A 23,983-nucleotide genomic window follows, 5' to 3' on the forward strand; every position below is an offset into this window, starting at 1 on the left:
GTACAAAAATGGTTCTGGTCTCTATAGCTAATCTCAACATTCATGACAACCGTATGAGGCAATTTTTTTTTATATATATTTAACTTTCCTGTTTACATGTTATTAAAGCTCAAAATTATGCATAATTAAGGGTGGGACCACTTGAGCGACAGGTTGTCTGTGAGGTGTTGCTACCCTCTGTCAGTCAGATCCACCCCTCGTTCTCCCCCTCATCCAAATATGGTCACCTCTGGCTCCAGAAAACTAAGATGACAACAGCTGAAATGCTGAACTTGTGGCCTCAGAATGGTATCTATGTCCGTTATTATATACAATCTTTTGAACTAACTGAGCTAAGAAGACTCAACACTGCTATCGAGGTTTGCCAAAATTTAGAGGAATAGGTGTAGATTTTTTGAGGCACATTTTAGTTGACGAAAGCTTAGAACATTTTTTTACTCAGTATATAGGCTTCACATTTTTACAATCAGAGAATGTGAACATTTTTGTAGGCCTACAACATTAATAAATGAAAATTAAAATGCTTAAAATGATAAGCGTTATTAATTTACATATAATTCTTTGTCAAAGCCACAGGGATCCCCTGGAGATGGAGCCACAGGTTGTGTACCCCCGTCCCACAGTCCTGAAAAACCTGGAAAAGTCATGAAATTTCCCAGTAATGTTTCCCAGGCCTGGGAAAGACATTAAGTTATTTAAAATCATTTAAAACTTTGGAAAAGTAATGGGGTTTTGTTGAGTAATGAAATTGTTACTGTAATCTTTCAGGGCTAACCCCACGTGTAATTTAACATAACATCAAATTTATGTTCCCTGTCTGTCAACGTAATATAGCTCTATTATGCATTGATGTATTACGTTTTGTTAACCATCATGTATGTTTCTTTATTCTCTCTTTGTATTCTGTCTCTGCCTTCATGTATGCCATTGCCAGCTAGCTGAAATTATGTTTTTAATTGAGTTTGAATCTGCCATGTCTGAAAAAAGACCAGGCAAAAACGTCATTGAGGGTCCTTGAAAAGTCATGAAAAAGTTTTGAAATTTTGTCCATGAGGGCGCCACGCATTAACAAGGAGAAAACACTATTCATTGTGAAAACTCATGTCGATATAACACGTGATATTTCAACTTTGATACACGAACAAATCGTAAACGAATATTCCAACAGCATTTTAAGGTAGCATCCTAGCCTGCATTTTTTTCTGTCCTAGGATGGCGAAGCTATAGCCCGCCCTACTCTGCCTCTGATTGGCTCACCCTAATATTCCTACCCTTAACCTGACCAATCACACTCCTCATACCCAAGTCTAACCAATCCAATCAACGAAGGCAACTAGTATCAGCCAATCAGAGGAAGAGTGCGGCGGGTTATGCCTTCTCCATCCGTGGAGAGAAAAAACTCCCCTACCGTCCGGGTGTCATGAGCAGGAGGGGGAGTAGGAAGGAGATGGCCGACTAGGAGGCAACATTAGCTACTTCGTTGGCGAGATTCTTTTTACACAGCACATCTTCACAGCTTAAGTGGAAAGAGGACGTTTTAAATATTTCGCTCCTCTTCCACGATGGCGGAACAAAACAGCAACGTCAGATACCAGGAGGTATGTAACAGTTTGCTAGCACGCTAACATGTAGTTAGCTAGCAGCTAGCGTTAGCCGCTACCCAGCCAGCTAACACTAGTCAACATTAGCCTGTCACTGAGAGGAAAACAACGAGCTCAATCGACATTTGTTTACGGGCGGGCCTGAGTTGGCGATCTCAAGCTTTTATAAAACAAAATTCCTCACGTTGAAATACACTATTAAACGACTAACAGCGTTTTTGTCACATATATTTTGAAGGCAGTGTGACCCATTTTCAGTTAGCAGCTTATTAAGTTACTCATAACGTTAGCAGGTATTGGCTGGCCTGAACAGGAACGCTGTGCATTGACACTTTGTATAGCCTTGAACCAAATCCGTCATCCTACCTGACTGTGCTGTGGCCAGTCCAGCATGTCAGTAACTTAAACTCCACAGAGAGAACATAATCCAAATAATAACGTGAAGCCTGCTCCTTTATTGACACACATTGATATGAAGATGAGGTGTGAATTCCTGAGTGCACAGTTTAATTCGGACGATGTAGTTTTGATGACATATCAGAGGTAACTGTGTTACCACTGGCAGAACAAGAGCAGTTAATCCTTTCTGTTTGAAGAAGACAATGGCTGCAGGCACGTCCGTCATGACCACTTGTTGCACAGTATATAAATCAAGTGCGACATCAGTGATACTCCTACCTTGGTATTCTTTGAGTTGGCACAGTATCAGGATGTTTGCTTGCTCAGTACCTGGCCTAAGTATACATAGGGTGTGCAAACCAAGAGGTGCTATGGATAAAATCATCCTTTAGTTTCACATTGCAATGTCAACCCACGTCATATTGTTATAAAATCACCTGGAAATTCAATTTAGTAAGTAGTTACAGATTTAACAGATGATCTTGTTTGTTTTGGCAGCATCAAATGTCTGATGAATCAAGTAACTTCCTCATTGATGTAAAAATCTAGTACTTTCGATCCTGCTCCGTGACATGCAACTTTGTCACATCAAATTAAATCAGAAAATTTACAAGGCAACTGTTGATTAATATCTGTTGTCTCATGATATATCTAGAGTATTGCTTCCTTTCCTGAAGCCCGTGTACTTTGTTTCTTTTCATCATATCCAACAAGTAGTTTTCCTAGATGTCTTAATTTAAGTTTAACCTAATTTGTGTTGTCATTTATTAACTTTTCTTTAGCTGGTGAATGAGGAGGAACCATCCCAGCCATCCCAGGAGAGTCCTGCCCAGGACGCACCACCACCCTACAGCAGCGTTGCTGCAGCAAATGCAGGTTAGGAACCTTCACGTACTGTCCTATAAATCAGAATAAACACAGTTTAGAAGTGGGAGTAATATTGAAATACATAAATACCAGTGTCACTTCATACAAATTCTCTAAGTCTTGCATCCAAAACAGTTAAGAGTGTTGAAGTAGTTAGTGAAATGTGCCCTAAGAATCAAAAGCAAAAATAATCACCGTTAAGAATAGTTTTTTTCCACAGTGTCACATTTCAGTCACAAAGTGAGAACCTTTTCTGATAGCAGTGCCTTGCATTGGAGCAGGCTAAAGTTGCATCCTACTTTATCACAGCTTCAACCTGTATTTTAAAGTTAAAGCTGTCCAAACAGCTGCATTTACCTGCCTCAAATTCCATGAGCTCATCATGTGCTTTTTTAATCTTAAACCCTATTGTGCAATGTAGAAACATCCATCAGATAAATGATTTAAAACAATGGTAAAAAGTACAGTATTTCCCACTGAAATCTCACAAATGAAGAACCGATACCTCATAACTCGTATACTGAAGAACAGTACTATAAAGAATAGTGTCAGTCTTCTGCTGTTGCTTGTTTTACACTGCTAGCCTTGGGATGAATAATGTAACGGGGAGTAGCTTGTGTGCAAGGCCTTTTAGAAAGGTCTGCTGTTTGTAATCTCACTTCTTAAGAGGGCATAGGTCAACATGTTGCATAAGTGGGTGTAGCCTTGAGCTCTTCCTGGGTGAGTTTATTGACATGGTCCAATGCTGTTTGTGTTTGAACAACACAAAGGGGCATTTTGGATATCTGCCAAATGACCCAGATAAAAGTCTTGGCTTGTATAAGACAGATCATAGACACTAATGGACACATATACAACTAATGTCTTTCTTCCTGCTGCAACTCATCCCTCCCTGGTCTGGTTTTATAATTGTCTGCTGCTGCTTTTCCTTTTGAAGGAAGTGAAAGTAGATTTTTGTCTGTCAGCAATTAAACCTGCGTAACAGCTGGTAAAGCAGTCAGCATTGGTAAATTTCAGTTCTTGTGCGTACAGCTTAAATCAGTTATGTTTTTTTTAGTTCACGTTACTAAATCCAGCTTTAAAGTGAGGGGGATGAAACACTAAAATTGCACACTTAATTTGGTTGGAGATTGTCTCTTAACTCTATTAAAAAGTTAGGTATGTTGCATCCAACGTCACCGTCAACAGAGAAAATACCACCTTACTGCATTGAATGTATTTTCAGTATTAATGTTAGTCAGTACATGTCTTTTTTTACCTTTATATTGTTACCAATAACACTCCACAATATTTGCTTTGTTTTACAAATTGTATAAAGTTATTGAGTGATTATTGCCTAAATACGTACATGAGATGACTTTTTTGCACAGTGTCAGCTAGGGTTGGGCAATATATGGATTTTACACTGATATCATGATACAAGGCTAGACATCATCTTGGATTTTGGACACTGTAACATTGTAAATGTTGTCCTTCTCTGGATTTAAAGGCAGCTTTAAGTGATGTAAATTTCTAAATTAACCAGACTGTTCTAGCTGTTTTATCATTTGTCATTACCCACTTAGTCGTTATATTTACATCACTAATGGTTATTTATCAAAAATATCATATGTGAAAGCGTCAGCAGTTAACCGTACAATATCACTGCAATATTGATAGTGAGGTATTTGGTCAAAAATATTGTGATATTTGATTTTCTCCACATGACCCAGTTCTAATATCAGCTAGGGGTGGGGAAAAAATCAATACAGCATAGTTTTGTGATATTTTTTTGTGTGGAAATATCATATCGTGACATAATGCCAGGTATTGATTTTTTAATTATATAAATTATTAATATTACAAATACAAATTAAACTTCAGGTAGCCTACTAGAATGATATTATCACTTGCTTTTTCAGTCCACTAGATACATTTTGCTGCAAAAAATGGCTGAAGTGAGATGAACTGACTAAAAAAACTTTATCTTATTAAATTAAACAACTATTGACAAAGATTTCCTTTGTGGACATAATTTACAGTTGAAACAAAGGCAATAAATTGCAATATATTTTATCACAATACTCAGCATATTATAACATTTAAAATCCCAATAATATTTTATCATGCCTTAAGTATTGTGATAATATCGTATCATGGATCTTCTGGTGATTCCCACCCTTAATGTCAGCTATGCTGCAGGATTTTATTAACCACATAGAAGAGTTCACCTCTGTGCCTGGATGAATAGTCATTTGCTTGTTATCTCTACAGCTTTCTTTGAATACAAAGAAGATGGAGGACGATTTCCAAATCCTCCATCCTACAGCGTTGCCACCACTCTGCCCTCTTATGATGAAGCGGAGAGGAGCAAAGAAGAGGCAGCCATCCCCCTGGTCACTGGAAGAGTCATGGTACACTGATTTAATTTTCAAACAGCATGTAGAAATATTCCTTGTCATGCCGTAGTATTAAACAAAACAACAAAGCAAATTGGAGGTAAGCACAAGTAATTGTAATGTATTTGCATATGTCTTGCTGTTGGCGCAGGAGGACGACTTTGTAGCCAGGGATGACTTTGAAGATGCTGACCAGCTGCGAATAGGAAACGACGGCATCTTCATGCTCACTTTCTTCAGTAAGAACTCGTTCAGCATTTCAACGGTCGTCATGTTTACTGTGGTTCTTTCTAAAAGAGTAAACTGTCCTTCACTTCAGAGCCGGCTTGTAATCAGACCATTATTCATTATTTATGTATCTGTAGAACTCTGGACAGTGATCATGTACTCTCTTTTAACATTTGTCGTGCAGTAAGTCTTAAATTAGGGCTCTGCCAACGATTTTCTGAATTGAATTTGGCATATTCACAAGGGCTGTTAGATAACGTACTGGGTGCAAATGCCAGCACACTCTCTGCACAAGTTTGTTTTCCAGCAAAAGATGGAGGAGGAGAGTGTGTGGCAGCCAGTTTCATGACTTCAAAAACACCTCACATTAAAAATCTTCTACTGCCTATTGGTCATGTTTTAAAAGTGACATATATGTTTGTTTTTTTTTCGTCACCAGTGGCATTCCTCTTCAACTGGATCGGCTTCTTCTTGTCGTTTTGTTTGACCACATCAGCCGCCGGTCGATATGGGGCCATCTCTGGTTTTGGCCTGTCCCTCATCAAATGGGTCCTCATTGTCAGGGTAAGAACTGTTCACTGTATATTCATTAAAACCAGTTTGTATATCAGTATTTCATATCAGTATTTATTGGTATTACTGTAAAGAAAGACTTAAACTACAGCTCTTAACAGATACTACTTTTTTTTTTATTACTTCCAGTTTTCTACCTACTTCCCCGGTTACTTTGATGGACAGTACTGGTTGTGGTGGGTGTTCCTGGCCCTGGGTAAGTGAGAGATATTATTTTATAAACAAACAGCATTTCCTGCTATTACCCACGATTACATTAAGGTAAATCTCCAATGTTGCGGTATATATCTTTTCTTTGCCCTGCAGGCTTCATGCTGTTCATCAGAGGCTTTGTTAACTACTCCAGAGTGCGTAAACTGGCCGATCCCACCTACGCCACTCTTCCCCGAACAAGGGTACTCTTCATCTATTAGAGGTGAGGTGTTATTAGTGTGGTCACACTCATCGTGGTTTGTCATTGGAGAATTGTACATGCACACAGGACTCCAGTCACAGTGAGGGACGAGATTAAGGCAATGATTAAAAAACAAACCAAACCAGAAATATCTGGCATTACTCATCACCCTGCAAGTGTCAAATGCCATTCAAATCTTAAGTAAATAAAGAAGTCAGGGCATAACTCACCTAAATCCCTGTTGGAACCGTAGGGAGTTGCACTGTGGGTAATAGAAGCCCCGTGGTTTTTGATGGAAGAAGAATGAATGGAAGCAAAAAGACAATGGTTTGCTTTGCACAGTTTTAGTGAGACCATAGTAGATAACAGCCACAGCAAAACCACATATTGATGCCTACTGGAATGTTTTTCAGTGCAGTTTGTGTTGTCGTAAGTTGTATGTATCCTTTATTCACCAGGTAAAAGTCTCACTGAGATTTAGGGTGCTTTCAGACCTCGAGTTGTCTTGCTTTGGTCTGAATAAGGGACCAATTTTGTTACAACGTTGCATAATTGCCTAGAGTTGGTTTGTGTTCTCATGGCAGCATTTAGAAGCGGACCAGATCAAATGCCTTGCGTGAGAAAGCTGCTCTTGATTGGTCAGAATTTCCTTGCTGGAAAAATCCAGGAAGAAGAAATAAAACTTTGAAGAAGTGTACAATTGCAAGATAAATGTGACACTTTCTAATGTCACAATGGAGGGACAACTACACAGGTTGATTTTAGCGCTGGTCATCGTGGACTATATTGCTGTTATTGTTCATTTTAGTCAAACCATATAGTTTGAAAACGAGGCGCAGCTCCAACTAGAAAACATTGTTTTGATGCATTGGATGTGCTGAATGTGCATATTAAGGCAGTACAGGAGGAGGTGCACATTAATAATCCTCCAGGACTGTAACATGCTCATGTTTAACCCAAACAATGTGTCATGTGACTGCAGTTGGCTCGGATCGAGGTCGGAACACGTTCTCACCACAAACGAACCACACTTGGGGGGCGAACAAACTTGAGTTGGATTGAACCGAATCAAACGAGGCAGGTGTGAAAGCACCCTTAAAATCTCATTTTTCAAAAGCAACCTGGCGGAGAGGCAGCATAAACATCATTACAACAATTAACACAAACAGATGAGTACAACTGTCACACACATCACACATGAGCAGGCATAAAAGTTAAAATGCAACACAGTTAAATACATAAACATGTACAATTTTCTAAAAACTAACCTAAAGATATGTATTGCTAAAAACCCAACGTTAGATGTTGCCAGTCTAAAAGTTGCAAGTTCAGCATCAAACCTCATCTTTTTACTGTCCAAGAGCCGCCTCCAGCAGTGAAAAGCCACGCCAGTGTTAACTCTTGTTTTGCTTCATTTTAAATCACTTCTTTTCTTTGCCGCCAAACGCAGTTTCTTGCCAGGAGCAAGATGTGGGGTAGTGTTAGATGCCACTCAGCTCAGTTTCGGCCATCTTTTGCTTTATGTTGTTGATGTAGCTTTTGTGTTTACTGTCCTACTTCAGGCAGCTGTACTTGTCTCACGTTGGACTGAGTGCAGACTGGGTGCTATAGTAGCCCTTTTACACTGCCTGTTCCAGGCGGAAATGTTGCGCCGTTATTCCGCTTTGCTCTTTTGTATAAAAAGTACGATCGCGGAATGTTGGGGAAAGATTTGACTCACCTTTTAAAGGGGAATACCACCTAAATTAATACTTCCGATATGTTATTTATATGGCCTTGGAAAGTTCATTCAATATTTGTGAACATGAGCTAGTCTGTTAAATCCATGATCTGAGCCATCATCTGTTTAGAGACCAGTAACAAGGAAAATGAATGGACACATTTAGATAAAAAACGTGAGGCAACATCAGGTAATGTGTGTTTTTAATCTGCTGGAAGGATTTTTCAGTCAAAGGTGAAACAACAAGGTTATGGTGCGATTTGCTGTGCCTCACTCATTAACTTAAACAGAACTGGCATCAAAGCAAAATTCGATCACTGTCAGTGACATCATGACTTTGCTTCTTTTATATTTTCCTCGGATAAATGCGGGGTATTAAAAATGACTTAAGTTAAAATGTTGCCTTAATCTTGTCAGCCGGAGTTATTGATGTGCATGGAAACAGCAACTGACAAACCACAGACATCACCATCACAGCACACGTACGTGAATATTAATTATTTGTACATCTTCCTTCAACCTAAACCCAGGACGTTGGATTTGGCAGAAGCGGACATGACCAACACGAGCAGTAACTCTGCGAGGAATTTCAAATTTCAAAGTGAAGACACTTAATCCCAAATCGGCCAGACGAGTTATAGATGAAGACAACTCTCAATAAAATATTCAGGAATTATATCACTTTGTTTTATTTTGTTTTGAGACTTTATTAATGGAAAATGGTTAACAGTAATAGTCCCTCGATGTACTCATTAGTGGCGAATGTTAAGTGCTATTTACATCTCTGTCTGTAATGTATAAGTAATGCCTTATATCATTTGATGGTAGCGTACAAGCATGCATCTGCCCTTAAGGTCAATAAATAGGGAGTGTCTCATGTTGGTGACACTTGAAGCCAACAGGTATTAATGAATACAACACTCGTTAGACTTGCCACAGCATGCGACACACTTTGTAATCTGCACTAATCATGGTTTTATTGTGACTGTTAGAGGCTGTTTGTTTTTTTAGACCCCACATACACTTAGAAAGCAAAGCTGTCATTAGGCTGTAAATGCTGATATAACACATACTTCACTCACCTGTTGGCTTTAAGTAGTGTTGCCCTTTTGTTTAGCCAGGAGGGGGCAGTGTTGTCTGCTGCTTTAGAAACTGTTAATTCACGGCATTGTCATGATGGAACATACATGCTTGCAATTCAAACGCAGTGTCAGCAGAGCACATTAAAATGACATCCATGTATCAGAAGTTATGATTTTGCCTATTAGATATTTTGTTGTACGTTAAATCAGGTGAATCTATCCACCTGGAATAGAATTTAGGTTATGGTTTTAATTTAGACAATCCAGTTTGAGCCAGAAACCAGACGGCCACAAATGTCAAGGCGACAAACCCCAGAGCAGCTCGGGGATGACAGTGAAGAGATTTTGTGACAGCAACCAAGATTTTTTGTTATGGGCGTGTGAGCACATTTTCTGGTTCACATCCTTAAAAATCTCATGGAGATGTCACAGCCTGACCTTTCCATGACTCCTCAGTGATTCAGCAGAGTCAGCATCTCGTTCATTGTGAGTGGAAAAGCTCTGTGACTATAGAAAAGAGTCTGGGCTGTTAATGTCGTCGCTCAGACGTTTGGATTGAATTATCTAAGAGTATAAAAATAACTCAAATTCCATTTTCAGGTGGGTTTTTGCCTTAAGATTTAATTGACATATGGGGAAGGGAAATCTGTTTTTCTTACTCTTCTTTTATTTGTTTTTTCTTTGAAACTGAGGTGTAAGATGTTAGCTATCTTGTAGGTATAAAGACTATTTCAACGAATGTTGTATGCAGGTGCACTTTTAGAAACACAACCAGTAAAACCCAGAGGATGTTCCTGTCATTATTTTAAGTCCCAGACATATAAAAACAAGGAATGACTGACGCTGTGGTTTCTGTTTTATATATTGGTGGGAACGGCATGTTCATGATCTCACCACTGTCGTCATTGGAAGGAGTTCATATGGATTTGAGTCTGATCCAGCAAACTGAAACTGTTTGCCTCATCGGTTAACTTAATATTTCTGCCATTGCTTTGATACAGACCCATTATGCTTATTTCTATGTGATGTAGAGCTGCAACCTTGGGGTTTTGTTGTTATGAAACTGTACAGAAAACGTTTAGTGTTAAATAAATGTCACTTTTAATGCGTCATTTCTGAGTTGTCTGGATTGTGTTACATAAAAGATTATGTTACTTACAGGCTGGCATTATTAAAACACCAGTAATCGAGTTACTGGTGGAAAAGGCATGAAAATAAAAATGCGTGGCTCAAGCCTGGGGCAGGTTTTATGCGTGTGGAAGGGTGCACTGGGTAATTTTACACATTGGCGACACCAAGTGGCAGTGACGTGTAACTGCTGGAGATATGAAATAACAGTTTTTCAGCTTGACACATTGTTAATTACAGAGAAGTTTAGTGGCTCAGTGACCCATCTCAAGCTGTTAATTGACACTCTTCTAATCTGCTGAGGCGTTACCCCTCAAGAGCAAAGCGTCAGATGCAGAAAAGTCGAACAAGAAAGAACTGGAAGCACATGTCCCCAAGCCAACGTTTTCAATCAGTAGGTTACAATGTTGTAAGTGCAGTAGTTTATGACAAATACAAGTTAGTTGCTGCATCTGGTCTAACTGTCCACCAAATTTCACTGACATCTGGAGACAATTTTTAAGATAATTAAAGGGACAGTTCACCCTCAAATCAAATGTGCATGTATTTCCTTCTTACTTGTAGTGCTTTTTTATTCATCTAGATTGTTTTGGTGTGAGATACCGAGTGTTGGAGATATTGGCTGGATGGTACTCTGCCTGTGGTGCTGAGAGCACCAGAAAAAATACATTTGAAAAACTCAACAGCAGTGGCTCTTCACAGAAACCACGACCCCGTTACTCAAGATAATCCAGAGACTACATGTAGGAACTACGTTCTTTCTGCTAAACTACACCCACCAACCGTATCACCGCACAGAAGGAAGCGTGCATCTACTGCTGGCTCACGTAGCACCACTGAGCTAGCTAACATTACAGCTCAGCCTAGGAGGACGCTATTTTTTTATTTACATCTTGCACTGCCACGAGCACGAGCCTCTCGTCCATGAGTAGATGCACACTTCCTTCTGTGCACTGATATGGTTTGTAAGTGTAGTTTAGCAGAAAGAGAAAAGTTCCTACATGAAACTGCTCACAACAAGATCTGTGGATTATCTTGAGTAAACATGTCATGATTTCTGGAAAGAGACATTGCTGTTGAGTTTTTACAAATATATTTTTTGGCACTTTGAGCACCTCAAGCCGAGTGCCATCTCGTTCCATTATATTGGAGAGAAGGCAGACATCTCTACAGCTGATATCTCCAACACTCTGCAGCTCACAGCAACACAATCTAGACTGACAAACAGCACTACGGGTAAGAAGAAAATGTTTGAATTTGGGGTGAACTGTCCCTTTAAAAGTTTAGGTAACTAAAAATAATCATACTCCTGGTACTATACAACTTTTTAGTAATAACAGAATGTGTTTTATGCATTATACTGTTTTCTTGTTTGTTCTTTTCATCTGTGCAGTCAGGACATCTGCTACCAACTAAAACAGGATGTTGTTAGTGGACACAAAGATGCTGACACACAGTCTTTTCTCTGGTGCAAAGCTGGCCCTCCAATAATTACGCCTCAGATTAACATTAAAGAGACTTAGCCTCCTTTTGATCTTGACCGATTTGTTTTTGCAAGCTAGTGTGTCATCACCTCTTTTCGCACCACTTCTTCAAGTCTTGTTCTGGCCCAGTTCATGAGCTAAAACGGTAAAGTAGGTGTATCTGAACAAAACGTCCTCCTGGTGCATTCTGTCTGAGGTATCTCTGTGTTCTTCACTCATCAGACTCACTCAGCTGTCGGGGCAGAAAGAAGACGGCCTTCTGTCCGATGTGAGTCCTTGGACCCAGTTTAGGTTTCCCGTTCTTTTTCAGGCCTACGTACCAGTTCCTCTCCTGATATTTCTGAGGCATATATGTGTTGTAGTGGTTCTCCTCCAGCTTCTCCAGGAAGTAACACTCATCAGTCACTGTGGGCTGAGATGTAAACACAAACAAGCACCAACAGCTGACAGCACTTTAATTTGTTTGGTTTGAGATTGAAAGCGAAAAAATCCAGTCACCACAGAGCGATTAATCATTTACAACAGATATCATGGAATATTTATCTACATACATCTGCATCGCTAAGTTTAATTTACTGATTTACTATCACATATCATCATGAGGTCTGTTGTAGATACTCACTGAACTGTACAGTTGCCCCTCGTCGCTCATGGCCAAATATCGCCCGGCTTCTGTTCCACGGATCACCACTACGCCTCTGTCCACAGCTTTGAGCTTTAAAACAACTGCAAGGAGAACACGTGTAATATAACATGAAAATAAATACCATAGCAACAAATGAAACCTGTAAACACGTCTCCTCAAAGATGGGTCGCTTTCTTTTCTGGTAAGAGAAAAATGGCTCTGAGATTCCTCGTCCAAACTTTCAGGCTGTTTTCAGGATGTTAAACAATTTTAACTCGTCTAAGTCTACACTGTCAGTCAGTCTCTTCGGCATTTCAACTGGATACACTCAAGTATAAAACACAGAGCCTTTCGCAACAGAAACAAAATTAATAGATGGCAAATGTGCATTTTATTCGTCTAGTTTTATTAGTTGTATTTACGATGACAGTGCTCACTGATCAACTGAAAGAACTGTAAATGAGATAACCTGACCAGATGTTCTAAATTATAAACATAAATGACACGTCTTATAGGATTTATATACAAATTAATACTTTGCACAAAATATCACAGTACATATGGCAGTTTATAATATTTTCATTATGTCTCTGTAGCCTATTTATCATACAAAAAGGCCATACCTCTGAAAACACCATATGTGTCCTGGTCATGTGTGTGTTACACCATTTCACATTTTATTTACATTGATAGTTGAGCTTTCAGTCCCAACGTCTCTGCTGTTTAGTGTTATTTTGCATTTTAGTCCTCATTCAGTTAAGTTTATTAAATGCATTAAAATGAACTTTAAAGTCAAACAGGGGAGACCTGGGGTAGTTAACACACTTTTCAACTTATTCAATATTTCTTATTTCCAGTCCCTTTTACTAGCCAGGTGTGGCTGCACATTTTGACAAATACATGTGTCAATTGGCTGTCTGGAAAGAAGCCTAGAAGGACCATTGTTGAACAGAGGAGGTGGCCTTCGACACCACTTATCACCCACCTACCATGCAGTCTTGGGATGACTTCACACCCATTCACACCTGGTCCCATCTAACCCTAACGACACACATGATGGCCAGGTGGGTCAACGACTCACGTGTGACCTTAACAACTCAGAAACTAAGGGCTCACATGTGACCCCAACATCTTTGTAAGGGTTCACACCCACACAGGGTTTAAAGCCTGTGACTCCGCATGGACCCCTTAGAACTGCAGAGGCCTCTGGGATGAGAGGTGAAATGTCTTCAAGAGCGCAAGCAAGGCCAGTTGCCTACGATACAGCAAATGTTTACCATGACCAGGATGACTAAGAATCTTCACCGACGAGACGCCTGGTCTGGTTGACAAGTCTGGTTTTTTTTTGTTTTTTTTTACAGAAGGTCTTCGGATGTATAAAACCTGGTTGGTGGCTTCTTCAAATTATGTGTCCATTCCTCCTTTACTCTGTAAGTCTTCAGATTTGAAAGGATCAGAAGGGTTTTAATCCAATTTTTGAGTATTGTTTTTACAGGATAAAGTGGTGTTGTGTCGGTGGGCATATTCATACTGGTTTCATTAAACAATTTGATTATGTTTTGTTGCTAAGCAACAGTTTTGTGTGAGTGGAATTAAAGGCCTGTCCCAAATATAGGCCTGTTTATTTCAGGGATTGAACCAAATATTAGCCCGGGCTATTAATTGAAGTTGTACGGTAATTTATGTTAGACAATGCACACAAATGTTTTCTTTTTAATTAGTTGTGATTAGTCATTATGTGCATTTATGCCAGTGGCTTACATTACGGGGCTGATTGGCACAGTGTTAAAATGCTATAGTTGCAAAAAAAAAAGGAAACTATTTGACCATTTAATTCAGACAAGAAACCAAAAACAACAGTATAATAGAATAATAGAATATCTGGCCCTTTTTAAAAACCAAACAACTTTTTTGAGCGATTTATCAATAGGTATGTCTAATTACTTTTGCCATTAACCATCTAAAGTAATAATAATAAAAAAATAACAATATAAACAGTGTGTTTAATCTCACAGGATAGTTTTAAACTCTACAAATACAGTTGCTAATTTTACAATTAGCTGGCACAGTCAGTGGGTCGACCAACCCCACTTACATTTGACCCAACTTCGTGAAATGATGTTAACCAGCTACCATCACTCATCGCAGACTTTCAAATCTTATATGAACACAGCTGATTCCTTTGTCTGTTAACCAGAAGGAACACATTTATAATACATCTACTCCACAGACCACTTTTTTACTTAAGATACTATAAAACTGAAATGTTACCCTCATCAATGAAGTTAGTGACTTTCATATGTTTAAACCTGGTAGAAGAGTGCAGGTGAAGAAAGCATTTTGACCTTCAAATGACCAGAAATTAGCTGTGTGCCAACCATCCCCAGTCTCCCCTTCACCTGTGCAACGCACACCTACTTGGGATGCTCTAGAGGCCACTTCCTAATCCTAAAATGAGCGGCACCCCCCTTTTAAATGTCAGCAAATGGCTTCCACGTTTTCAACTAAATGGAGTTTCTTGAGTGCACATTTTTCCCCTGCTCTTTGAACCTGACACACCTGCAGCAAAGGAAGTGAACGCATCATGTTGTAGGCCTGACCTGGATGTAAAGTGCGCTGTGTCGTGCTGCGGTCTCTTACTGTGAGCGTCCCCGTCATCCCTCTGGCCCTGCACCGTCCCATCGGGGAGGATCTGGAGGTGATGTCCGCCATTCATGCAGTACAGCCGAGTCAGCCGCCTGGAGTCCCGCAGCGGGCCGCTCTCCACCGTCTGCTCCTCCGACACTAGCACCTCCTCATCCGTCATCCCGCTCGGAGGACACACAGATGTGTCACCAACAGGGAGCTTTGTGGGGGAGCTTGGTTTTTGTGAGAAGGAAATCAGCGCTATCAGTCCCCTGCAGTGGTCAGGTGTTTACATGCTCGTGAACGCGCGCAGAGATCACAGAGACAGCTGGGTGCGCGTACCCGACTCCTGGCCTCAGCCTCCAACGGGGATAATGAAGTGTGATCAGTGACCTCAGCCCTGACTACTGCACCTGTGGGAGCTAGTGTGGCAATAATAGTGTAGTAATGATAATAAATAAGTTAAGTAATGTTGTATTTTTGTTTATTTTGTTTACCAGCTATTAAACAATTAGGTAATTCATCACCATTCAACACCAGGTCTAGCCTATATGATGAATATATGAATTATAATTGTTAGCAGTGGTAAAAGACGTGCTCCTTTGCTTCAGTAAAGGTAGCAGTACAACAGGGACAAAGATTTTGTTACAAGTTAACTGCTTTAAAATAGGCCAATACCTGAATAATACACAGAAATTACCAGCAAATTGTACTTGAAATAAAATAAGTACAAGAACTCATTGTGCAAAATGGCTCCATTCAAAGTATTTCATTTATTATCTTATCTTACTATATAATGATGAAAACTGTGTGTGTGTGTGTGTGTGTGTGTGTGTGTGTGTGTGTGTGTGTGTGTGTTTTTCACGTTTTTCTCCTCACTGACTTGGTCAATCCATGTGAAATTTAGCACAGTGGTAGAGGGTCATGGGAGGATGTGAATGAAGCAATATTACATCAGTTGGCCAAAGGGGGGCGCTATAGTAACCGATTGAAATTGCAAACTTTGAACCCATAACTTCCGGTTCTATAGATTTTCCACCATTTTGAATTTTTTGAAAAACACTTAAAATCGATCTCTTCCTAGGAAGTTTGACCGATCTGCATGAAACTCAGTGAACTTAATCTGGAGACCAATATCTAAAGTCCCCTCTTGGCAAAAGTTGGAAAACTTACTAAAACTGAGCTTCTATAAGGCAATGAATATTGCGGAGGGCGTGGCTCATCACATAAAGGTGTATAACATCTCAAGGGTTTCACCGATCACCACGCAACTTTGTAGGCATATGACCACACATAATCTTAGGGGACCCCTCCATTATTGACCCCATCAAACAAAATGGGGGCGCTAGAGAGCTAATTTCTTATCTAGGCCTAACCGCCATATCGATTTTTACTAAACTTGGAAGATATGGAGAACAGGATGCCTCAAGGTGACTGGAGAAATTTAACTCTAATTGGCAACTGGGTGGCGCTATAACAACAGAAAAATGCTTAAAAACAGCTAAAATGCGACCGATCTCTGTGGCTCCTCCTGTGGCCGAATGTTGTTGTTGTTTTTTCTAATTTTTGGTATGACTAAGTCATGGTATGGTATGCTGTACATAATCACAGAAACTGTCAGTGTGTCATTCTGTCAGTCAGTCATTTTGTCTGTTCCATGTTTTTCTACTCACTGACGTGGTCAATCTATGTGAAACTGCACATAGGCAGAGGATTGGCATAGGTAGAAGGTGACAAAGCTACCAATGGGTATGGACTAGTTTAGTTTATTATTGTAATTTTATCCCTGGTTTATTATAGCAGTGATGATAGCCAAGGACTGAAACTTACGGATGTCCTAAATAATTTTCTTTTTGCACTGATCGCAGCCTGTGAACCTTTTCGTGGCTTTCCAGCCCAGTTGCATTGGTGTGCAGGTATCTCCTCTGCCGTCCTTTCTTGGTTGTCCATTGTACTGACGCACCCAAGATAAACCTTTTTATTATTGCCCTAAGTAGGTGCAGTTTCACAGCAGCCCTAAGACTTTGCTATTCCTGATTTATTGCCCTCTAAGCAGCATCTGGGTGGTGTCAGTGTAGAGCTGTTAGGTAGTTTCATCTATAACAACGCAGATTTTTATGAACTGAAATGGTTTCACAAATAAAATCTTGATTTGAAAAGTAACTTAAGCTACAGGGGAGTAGAAAGTACAATATTTACCTCTGAAATACAGTGGGGTCGTAGTGAAGAGTAGCACAAAATGAAAATGCTCAGATAAAGTACAAGTGCCCCCAATTATATACTTAAAAGGACAGTTCACCCCACATAGAAAATACATATTTTTCCTCTGCCGTGTTGGATGATGGAAAGGCAGCATTTGGCTCGATAAGATTTTAACATTTCTGTATGCAGCTCCTTTTATGTGGAAGAACTCAAAGTTGCACTCTTTGGTTCCTCTCGGCTGTTTCAAAGCATTCTTGTGCTGTCATAGTCAATGTCATAGTGTGTTTTAGCTGGTCATTGTAACCATGTGTAGTTGCCCGTTTTTGCGTTTGTATGGTTCACTTCGGGTATACATTAACATACTCTTTGGTTTTTCTTTGTAGTGATCTTATTTGTGTTTTATATTGCTTGTTTTAGAGCTGTACATTTTTATTCTGTGTTCTTGAAAAAGAGATTTTGTATCTCAAGAGGTTTTTATGGTTACATAAAGGTTGAATACATAAAAAAAACAACTCAACAGCAATGTCTCTTTCCAGAAATCATGTCTCAGTTATACTCAAGATAATCCACAGATCTTGTTATGAGCAGTTTCATGTAGGAACTATTTTCTTTCTACCGAACTACACCTGCCAACCGTATCACTGCTCAGAAGGAAGAATACATCTACTGCTAGCCCACCTAGCATCACTGAGCTAGCTAACGTTACAGCTTAGTTGATGAGGATGCCTTTAATGTTTAAATCTACAAGCCTCTGGTCCATGAGTAGATGTACACTTCCTTCTGTGCATTGATACGGTTGGAGAGTGTAGTTTGGTAGAAAGAAAACAGTTCCTACATTAAACCGCTCACAACAAGGTCTGTGAATATCCGGGTCATGGCTTCTGCACAGAGACATTGCTGTGGAGTTTTTCAAATATATTTTTTGGCACTTTGAGCACCACAAGCTGAGTGCCATGTTCCATTATATTGGCGTGAAAGCAGACATCTCTACGGCCGATCTCTCTAAGACTCAACAACTGATTTTAGGGTGAACTGTCCCTCAAGTACAATACTTAAATGTACAGTTACAATCACCAACTGAATCTTAGTAGTTGATTTTAATTCACTGGATGGCGACTAAAATATGGTTAAGACGGTTTAGATAAGAGAAAGGTCTTGATCGTGGTTAAATAAGGAAAAAGTCAGCAATGACTTCTGAAGTAGTGCTGGGACTGGAGGCTGGATCCAACCTCGGGATACAGGTGTCGACGCCAGCTGTTTGTCCTTCAACAAAACCAGAATTCCAGTAAACTCCAACAGCCTTCATCAACAGTCAATAAACCAGGTGTCAGAATGGAGAAGCGTATTTATTTGATGAACAAGTGCTTGCTGTGATAATGAGAGGTGTCTTATAATGAGCTTACCATTTCCATAGTTCAGTATCATCGAGTTAACATCATGGCAAACATCAGCATACAGTTCCTTGTTTTGGGAAGTACCACACAAAGACATATAGTTCGACCTTTAATCAATGGAGGAAAAGATCAACAGGAGTCACACTACAGAGGAGAAATAATACAGCAGGGGTAGGTATAGAAAAACTATTATTTGGAGACAAATACACCACATTTTCTTTACAATGGATTATATGTACATATTCAAATTTGTAAGCAAAACAAATGTTTTTTTTTATTCGATTTTTAGAGAAAGCATATACCAGTGAAACATGATCTGCCCTTGATAATTCTGAAAAGTTAATGTCTGCATATGTTTTATACAAAATAGATTTTCAAACAATATTTGGGTAGTGCAAATCTTTTTTTGTTTTGTTTTTTTTTAGATTCAAGCTGGTTGATTACTTTCACAAACAGTTTGTGTGTGAAATAGACTGACTCCTATCCTATTCACAGTATTACACAATTTGACCAAAGCTGTCATGTTAGAGTAAAAAAAGAAAGAAAGAAAGAAAGAAAATGTGTTTAATACACAAAACAAAGAACTGTACATTTGTCCTCTAGGAGCTACGTAGTTGACACGGACACGTGTTGAATTTGTCTGTGCTTGCTTTGGTCACCTTGTAGTCAAACATCAAATAGGCTTATTGTGTGCAGTCTGTCGACTGTGTACTGAAGAAGTGTATCTTTTCCTGAAAATCTGGCCTGCAGAGATAATGTTAACTGTGAATCTCCTGTATGCAAATAGCTTATACTGGAAAAAAGACTAAATTAAAACAAAAAAAGAAAAGGAAGCAACATCCTGTTATGTGATGTTGACAGATAATCTGTCGTTTCTATTGCATATTTAGTTGTCCTCCTCAAAAATGCACAAGAAAGTAAGCAAGGATACATTTTTGAGTGAGAAGAGGCAAGTGTGCGATTTATAATGAAGAGCAGCAGCAGCAGAGATATGGATACACTGAATGTGAAAGTAACCCATGAGTAACCCCTATGCAATTAATGAAGATGTTTTTGACTATTTTGAATAAACATCAGAAAGAAAAAAATAGTAAATATCTGTCTTCTGAGTCAGGGTGTGAAAGACAACAGTGGCAGCACATTCCTACAACTTTCCTAATCCTGACAATGAAAAGGAGTAACACCATAAATCACAGAGGCAGACACATTTTGGGAAACTGACTGTTTTGGTTCTGAAAGTCCAGACATAAAGCGACTAAACATGGACAACCACATACTGTGTGAATTTCAACAACCTGAGCGCGGGAGTAAAATTCATAACGAGTGCTTTTAAATTTGTTGGGATAGCAAGACAATTTTCTGTATTTAAATTGTGACAATTGGGCTTTAAAAATAAAATTGATTGATTGATTGAAATGAGCACTTTGTAGTTGCTCACTTGACATATTTATCCAATTATTTCAAATTGGCAGGGCGTCACTTAAATAAATTCCTCTTTAAGGTTAACATTCATTTCAAAACCTGGATTATTTTGTGCTTTGAACACAAACAACAAGACAAACTGAGCTGACAACTGGTGAAAATGTCACAGCACATTTCAAATTTACTCACACGACACGCAGATACTGACAGACCTACGTTACTCTGTGTGATCACTGCTGTAAGTGCCTTGTGTTACGAATACAGCTCGGTTATCGCTCATTAATAATGACCTCAATATGGCGGACAGAAGCTCAGATAACTCAGGAAAATCGATTTCCTTCTTCTGATAAAAAACACTGACCAACTCTGAGCATCACTGAAAACAGACAAAACTGGAGTTTGGCACTGAAATAGTTCCCAGAGAATTAAAAAGGATCCATTTTGCCCGCCTCCCCAGTCAGTGACGCTACGCTTTCACTACGACATGACTCAGTGAGGTGACTGATGCTAAGTGCTTTCGAACACTGGGGCTCGACTAACGGACAGACAAATAAACGTGTAAATGTACTAAACACACAGACATAAAGACAAGGTGACTACGGGGCATTAAAGGAGCAGAAGGCTTCAACAGGAGGGGTCGTAGGTTACTGGCAGCTGTGGGAGGTTTACAGGGTAATGAATCTGCCTGATCCAAAAAGCTGTATACACAAGCTGTCTATTATACAAACCGTTCATTTTAAAAAGGAAGAGTTCAACGCTTTGGGACATGCACTCATTCACTCACTTGTCAAGAGTTATGAAAAGACTGATAGTACTCTCATGCCTGTATAGAGACTATGAAGCCACGGCCAGGAGCCAGTTAGCTCATACAGACTGGAAGCAGGCGGGGAAACAGCTTGCCTGGCTCTGTCGAAAGGCAACAGAATGTACTTGCTAGCTCTGCAGCTCAGCAATACATGTTTCATCTCATTTGTTTAATCACTACCAAAACTGAAGAACACTTAAAGAAAAATCTGTTTTACTGGGAATTATGTGCCGGACTATTTCATCTCGTGGAGACTCCAGGAAGTAACTAGTCTTGGCAAAGACACAGGCTGCTTTTCATTATGCTAACATATGCTTCCTCATGTCCTTTCTCCTCATCATCTTCCCATACCTTAAATGGACTTCACAGGGGTGGAGAGAGGAGGCTTTTGGAGAAACTTAAAGCAAGGAAACATGAGTGTATCCTAAGCAACGTAAGTGACGTGGTGTATAAATGCTGCACCTCTACATTTGGCACAGCAACTGACGCAGCCTTAGACTGACACTATGGAACCAAGCATTTCTCATTTGGCAGCTTTGGATCCACCGCCCTCGTGTCTTTTACTCGCATCTCTCTCTCTCATCCTTGCTGGGAGGAGCTAAGACGTGAGCAAGAGACGCCAGTTAGGGAAACGAGGTGACATATAAGCGTAATGTAACGCACAAATAGTTCAGCACATAACTCCAGAAAAACTGCAAATTGTTGTTTGTATTCTTTGTTTTATGTGGGGCTGTACCCAATATCTTTTTTTGTTCCATTTCAAACATTCAAATGTTCTCATGTTTTCACATATTTGGTTTACATGCATTTTAAACAATCCTATGCAGCCTCCACTGAAATCTAATTCTACAAATTGTATAAAACTATTAATGAAGCCTATCTGCTTATATGCAACTGGGCAGGATGAATAGAAATGCAAGAAAAAAGCTATTACTCATACAGATTAAACAAATGATATATAGCATGAGTATAACCGAGCTTTAGAGGTGCTGGCAGGCAGATTTTGCTCCCTTCTGACAGAGCAAGGTCAGCCATTTTCCTCATTTCCCGTCTTAATGCTACGCTAAAGCTAACAAGCTCTTGGCTCCAGCTACATATTTACCCTACAAACATACACGTGGTGTCAGTCTTCTCATCTATCTCAGCATGAAAGCAAATAAATGCAACTCCCGGGACATTAAACTATTCCTTTAACAAATATAGCAACGCGACAATGCAAAGGCTTTCAGTAAGTTACTATCCAAAGTACTCCAACACACTGTCAGAGAAAGATCATGACTCCATGTTTGTCAGTTTTACAAAACAGACCGTAAAAAGAATTAAAAAAATGAAGGACGGTTATTTTCCAACCAGTTTGACCATGTTAGAACCACAGAAATCTGTTTTCCTGATGAAACAAAAAAAGACAATCTTGCAAACACAATAAAATATGCCCTCTCTTCTCTGATTGGTAGACGCAGGTATCTAACACATTCCATTATTAGACTATTGGGACAGGATTGGGGGCTAAAATAAACATCAAAGTCGGCTACGTCCTATAGAAAAGTTTTTCAAACTTCCATCTAAAGTCATATAGCAAAGACTGGTACAGCGTAACAGTCTTTCTTCACAGTCTTTTAAAGCCTTTAGCAGGGTACAAAGTGCTTGAATCGCACTTAAGGAGTTGAGTGTGCGGGAGATTGCGTGAAAGGAAGCAGGCTTCGAATATTCTGTCTTATAGGTGAGGATCATTTTCTACACGCAGAGGATGGGCCGAGCTGCCACTTCTAAAGATAAACACAGCCATTTAGAAAAAAAGGAAAACTTGCGACTGCATGTAACATAAAGAGTACAATCAAGATACGATGAAGGTAGACCATGGTGGGTTAAAGAGACCACACCTTTAACAGGAAGGAAGAGATGGCTAAGATGATATTTGAAGCAAAAAAGGCACATATTTTTTTCCCTTTTATGATAGACGTGTGTAAACCTGGAAGAGGTCGGCTCTTGGGAGAAATCATCCTTTTAACGATGGACGTCGAGTAACAATCCAACAGAATTGTTTTCTTACGTCCAAAGCAATGAAATACGCTTTTTAAATGACTGGAAAACAGAATTTTCTCCCCATATGACTGATAAACATTTTTTTTTAGAACCTATAAAAACTAAAAGAGGAACATACAGTCTAAAAGCCTACTTAAGAGCATGTTATTAATTAAGCTTGTTACCTTTCCAGGTAACAATGACCTGGAAAATTGTATAAACTGTTACCATTTGAAAATGTAGAAAATACTATCAGAACCTGTACATAGATATTTGTTTTATCTACCTTAGATATCGTTCTGTATTTGAAGGTAAGAAACCTGAGACAACGTGGATGTTAGCCTATATCTCTTTGTGATTATCTTTTATCTTACAAACATTTCCTACTTGTTATACACAACATCTTAGACTGCTCAACAAAACAAACCTCTGTGCTCGCTGTCTGGTTTCTACACAAACGTCTCCAGTCTCTCTCCCTCCAGACTTGTAAGCCACTACACAAAGTTGCATACTCGCTCCCAGGAACATTGCTCGCTCCTCGCCTTGGATCCTCGTTTCTTTTATCATCGCTTTTTGGGGGGTGGGTTGGGAGTTGGGGTGGGGGAGAAATTGGTGAGGTGATGTGGTGGGATTTTAAGGCATTGTGTCTGTTACGGGGCACAGTCATCTCTGGTGGAAGAGGAGAGGTTTGACGCTTCCGGCCTTGAATTTTGGTAACTGGTTGCTGATGATCTCGGCGAGCATCTCCGGGAACTCCACACTCAGGGATTTATTCACAAAGGTGTAGAAGCAGAAGCTGAGCAGTCCACCGACCAGCTGCAGACACACAGAGAGTGGGTAATTGACACAAAAGCACACAGTGAGTATCTTGATACTGGCGTACATTATATCTGAAGTTGATCTGATGGTACATACATTTCAACTGCAGTCATCATTTAGAGACATTAATTGGTCATTATCATCACATACGCAAATACCAGGGAGAGACACATTTCTCTGTTAGAGCATTCTGTATTAATGAAGGCCTGGTTCCA

The 23,983-nt window shown here is 39.6% G+C and overlaps 3 protein-coding genes across 4 annotated transcripts in view; 1 reads left to right on the top strand and 2 right to left on the bottom strand.

The window, feature by feature from the left end:
• Positions 1 to 1,396: 1,396 nt before the first annotated feature.
• ndfip1 (Nedd4 family interacting protein 1) lies at positions 1,397 to 10,354 on the top strand. Its single transcript, XM_049585617.1, has 8 exons — positions 1,397 to 1,598; positions 2,783 to 2,876; positions 5,121 to 5,260; positions 5,397 to 5,484; positions 5,913 to 6,037; positions 6,176 to 6,242; positions 6,353 to 6,461; positions 8,691 to 10,354. The coding sequence occupies exons 1-7, from the start codon at positions 1,563 to 1,565 to the stop codon at positions 6,457 to 6,459; spliced, it is 657 nt and encodes a 218-aa protein (XP_049441574.1). The 5' UTR covers positions 1,397 to 1,562; the 3' UTR covers positions 6,460 to 6,461; positions 8,691 to 10,354.
• A 92-nt stretch (positions 10,355 to 10,446) lies between these two features.
• On the bottom strand, positions 10,447 to 15,800 carry fgf1a (fibroblast growth factor 1a). Of its 2 annotated transcripts, none has more exons than XM_049585618.1 (3): positions 15,120 to 15,800; positions 12,477 to 12,580; positions 10,447 to 12,266 (listed from the first exon to the last, which is right to left on the bottom strand). In XM_049585618.1, exons 1-3 carry the CDS (start codon positions 15,283 to 15,285, stop codon positions 12,066 to 12,068), a joined length of 471 nt encoding a protein of 156 aa, XP_049441575.1. In that variant the 5' UTR covers positions 15,286 to 15,800; the 3' UTR covers positions 10,447 to 12,065. The 2 variants fall into 2 exon arrangements, with proteins under 2 accessions (XP_049441575.1, XP_049441576.1); XM_049585619.1 differs by having other exon boundaries at positions 15,080 to 15,800.
• Positions 15,801 to 18,796: 2,996 nt separating this feature from the next.
• nr3c1 (nuclear receptor subfamily 3, group C, member 1 (glucocorticoid receptor)) overlaps positions 18,797 to 23,983 on the bottom strand; it is a 31,696-nt gene continuing 26,509 nt past the window's right edge. Inside the window, exon 9 of the mRNA XM_049585312.1 lies at positions 18,797 to 23,765. Within this exon, the coding sequence (XP_049441269.1) occupies positions 23,613 to 23,765 (153 nt within the window). The 3' untranslated portion in view covers positions 18,797 to 23,612. The remainder of the gene's footprint in view (positions 23,766 to 23,983) is intronic.

This window comes from Epinephelus fuscoguttatus, linkage group LG9 (genome assembly GCF_011397635.1).
Source record: "Epinephelus fuscoguttatus linkage group LG9, E.fuscoguttatus.final_Chr_v1".
Taxonomy (NCBI): domain Eukaryota; kingdom Metazoa; phylum Chordata; class Actinopteri; order Perciformes; family Serranidae; genus Epinephelus; species Epinephelus fuscoguttatus.

Bases quoted from the DNA above. Each gene is read 5' to 3' on its own strand.
- ndfip1 (XM_049585617.1), top strand. From the start codon at position 1,563: ATGGCGGAACAAAACAGCAACGTCAGATACCAGGAG. The intron at 2,877-5,120 runs GTTAGGAACCTT...TTATCTCTACAG, and splicing joins CGTTGCTGCAGCAAATGCAG to CTTTCTTTGAATACAAAGAA. The intron at 6,038-6,175 runs GTAAGAACTGTT...TATTACTTCCAG, and splicing joins AATGGGTCCTCATTGTCAGG to TTTTCTACCTACTTCCCCGG.
- fgf1a (XM_049585618.1), bottom strand. From the start codon at position 15,285: ATGACGGATGAGGAGGTGCTAGTGTCGGAGGAGCAGACGGTGGAGAGC. The intron at 12,581-15,119 runs GTAAGAGACCGC...TTCTCCTTGCAG, and splicing joins GGATGACGGGGACGCTCACA to TTGTTTTAAAGCTCAAAGCT. The intron at 12,267-12,476 runs GTGAGTATCTAC...TTTACATCTCAG, and splicing joins AGGGGCAACTGTACAGTTCA to CCCACAGTGACTGATGAGTG.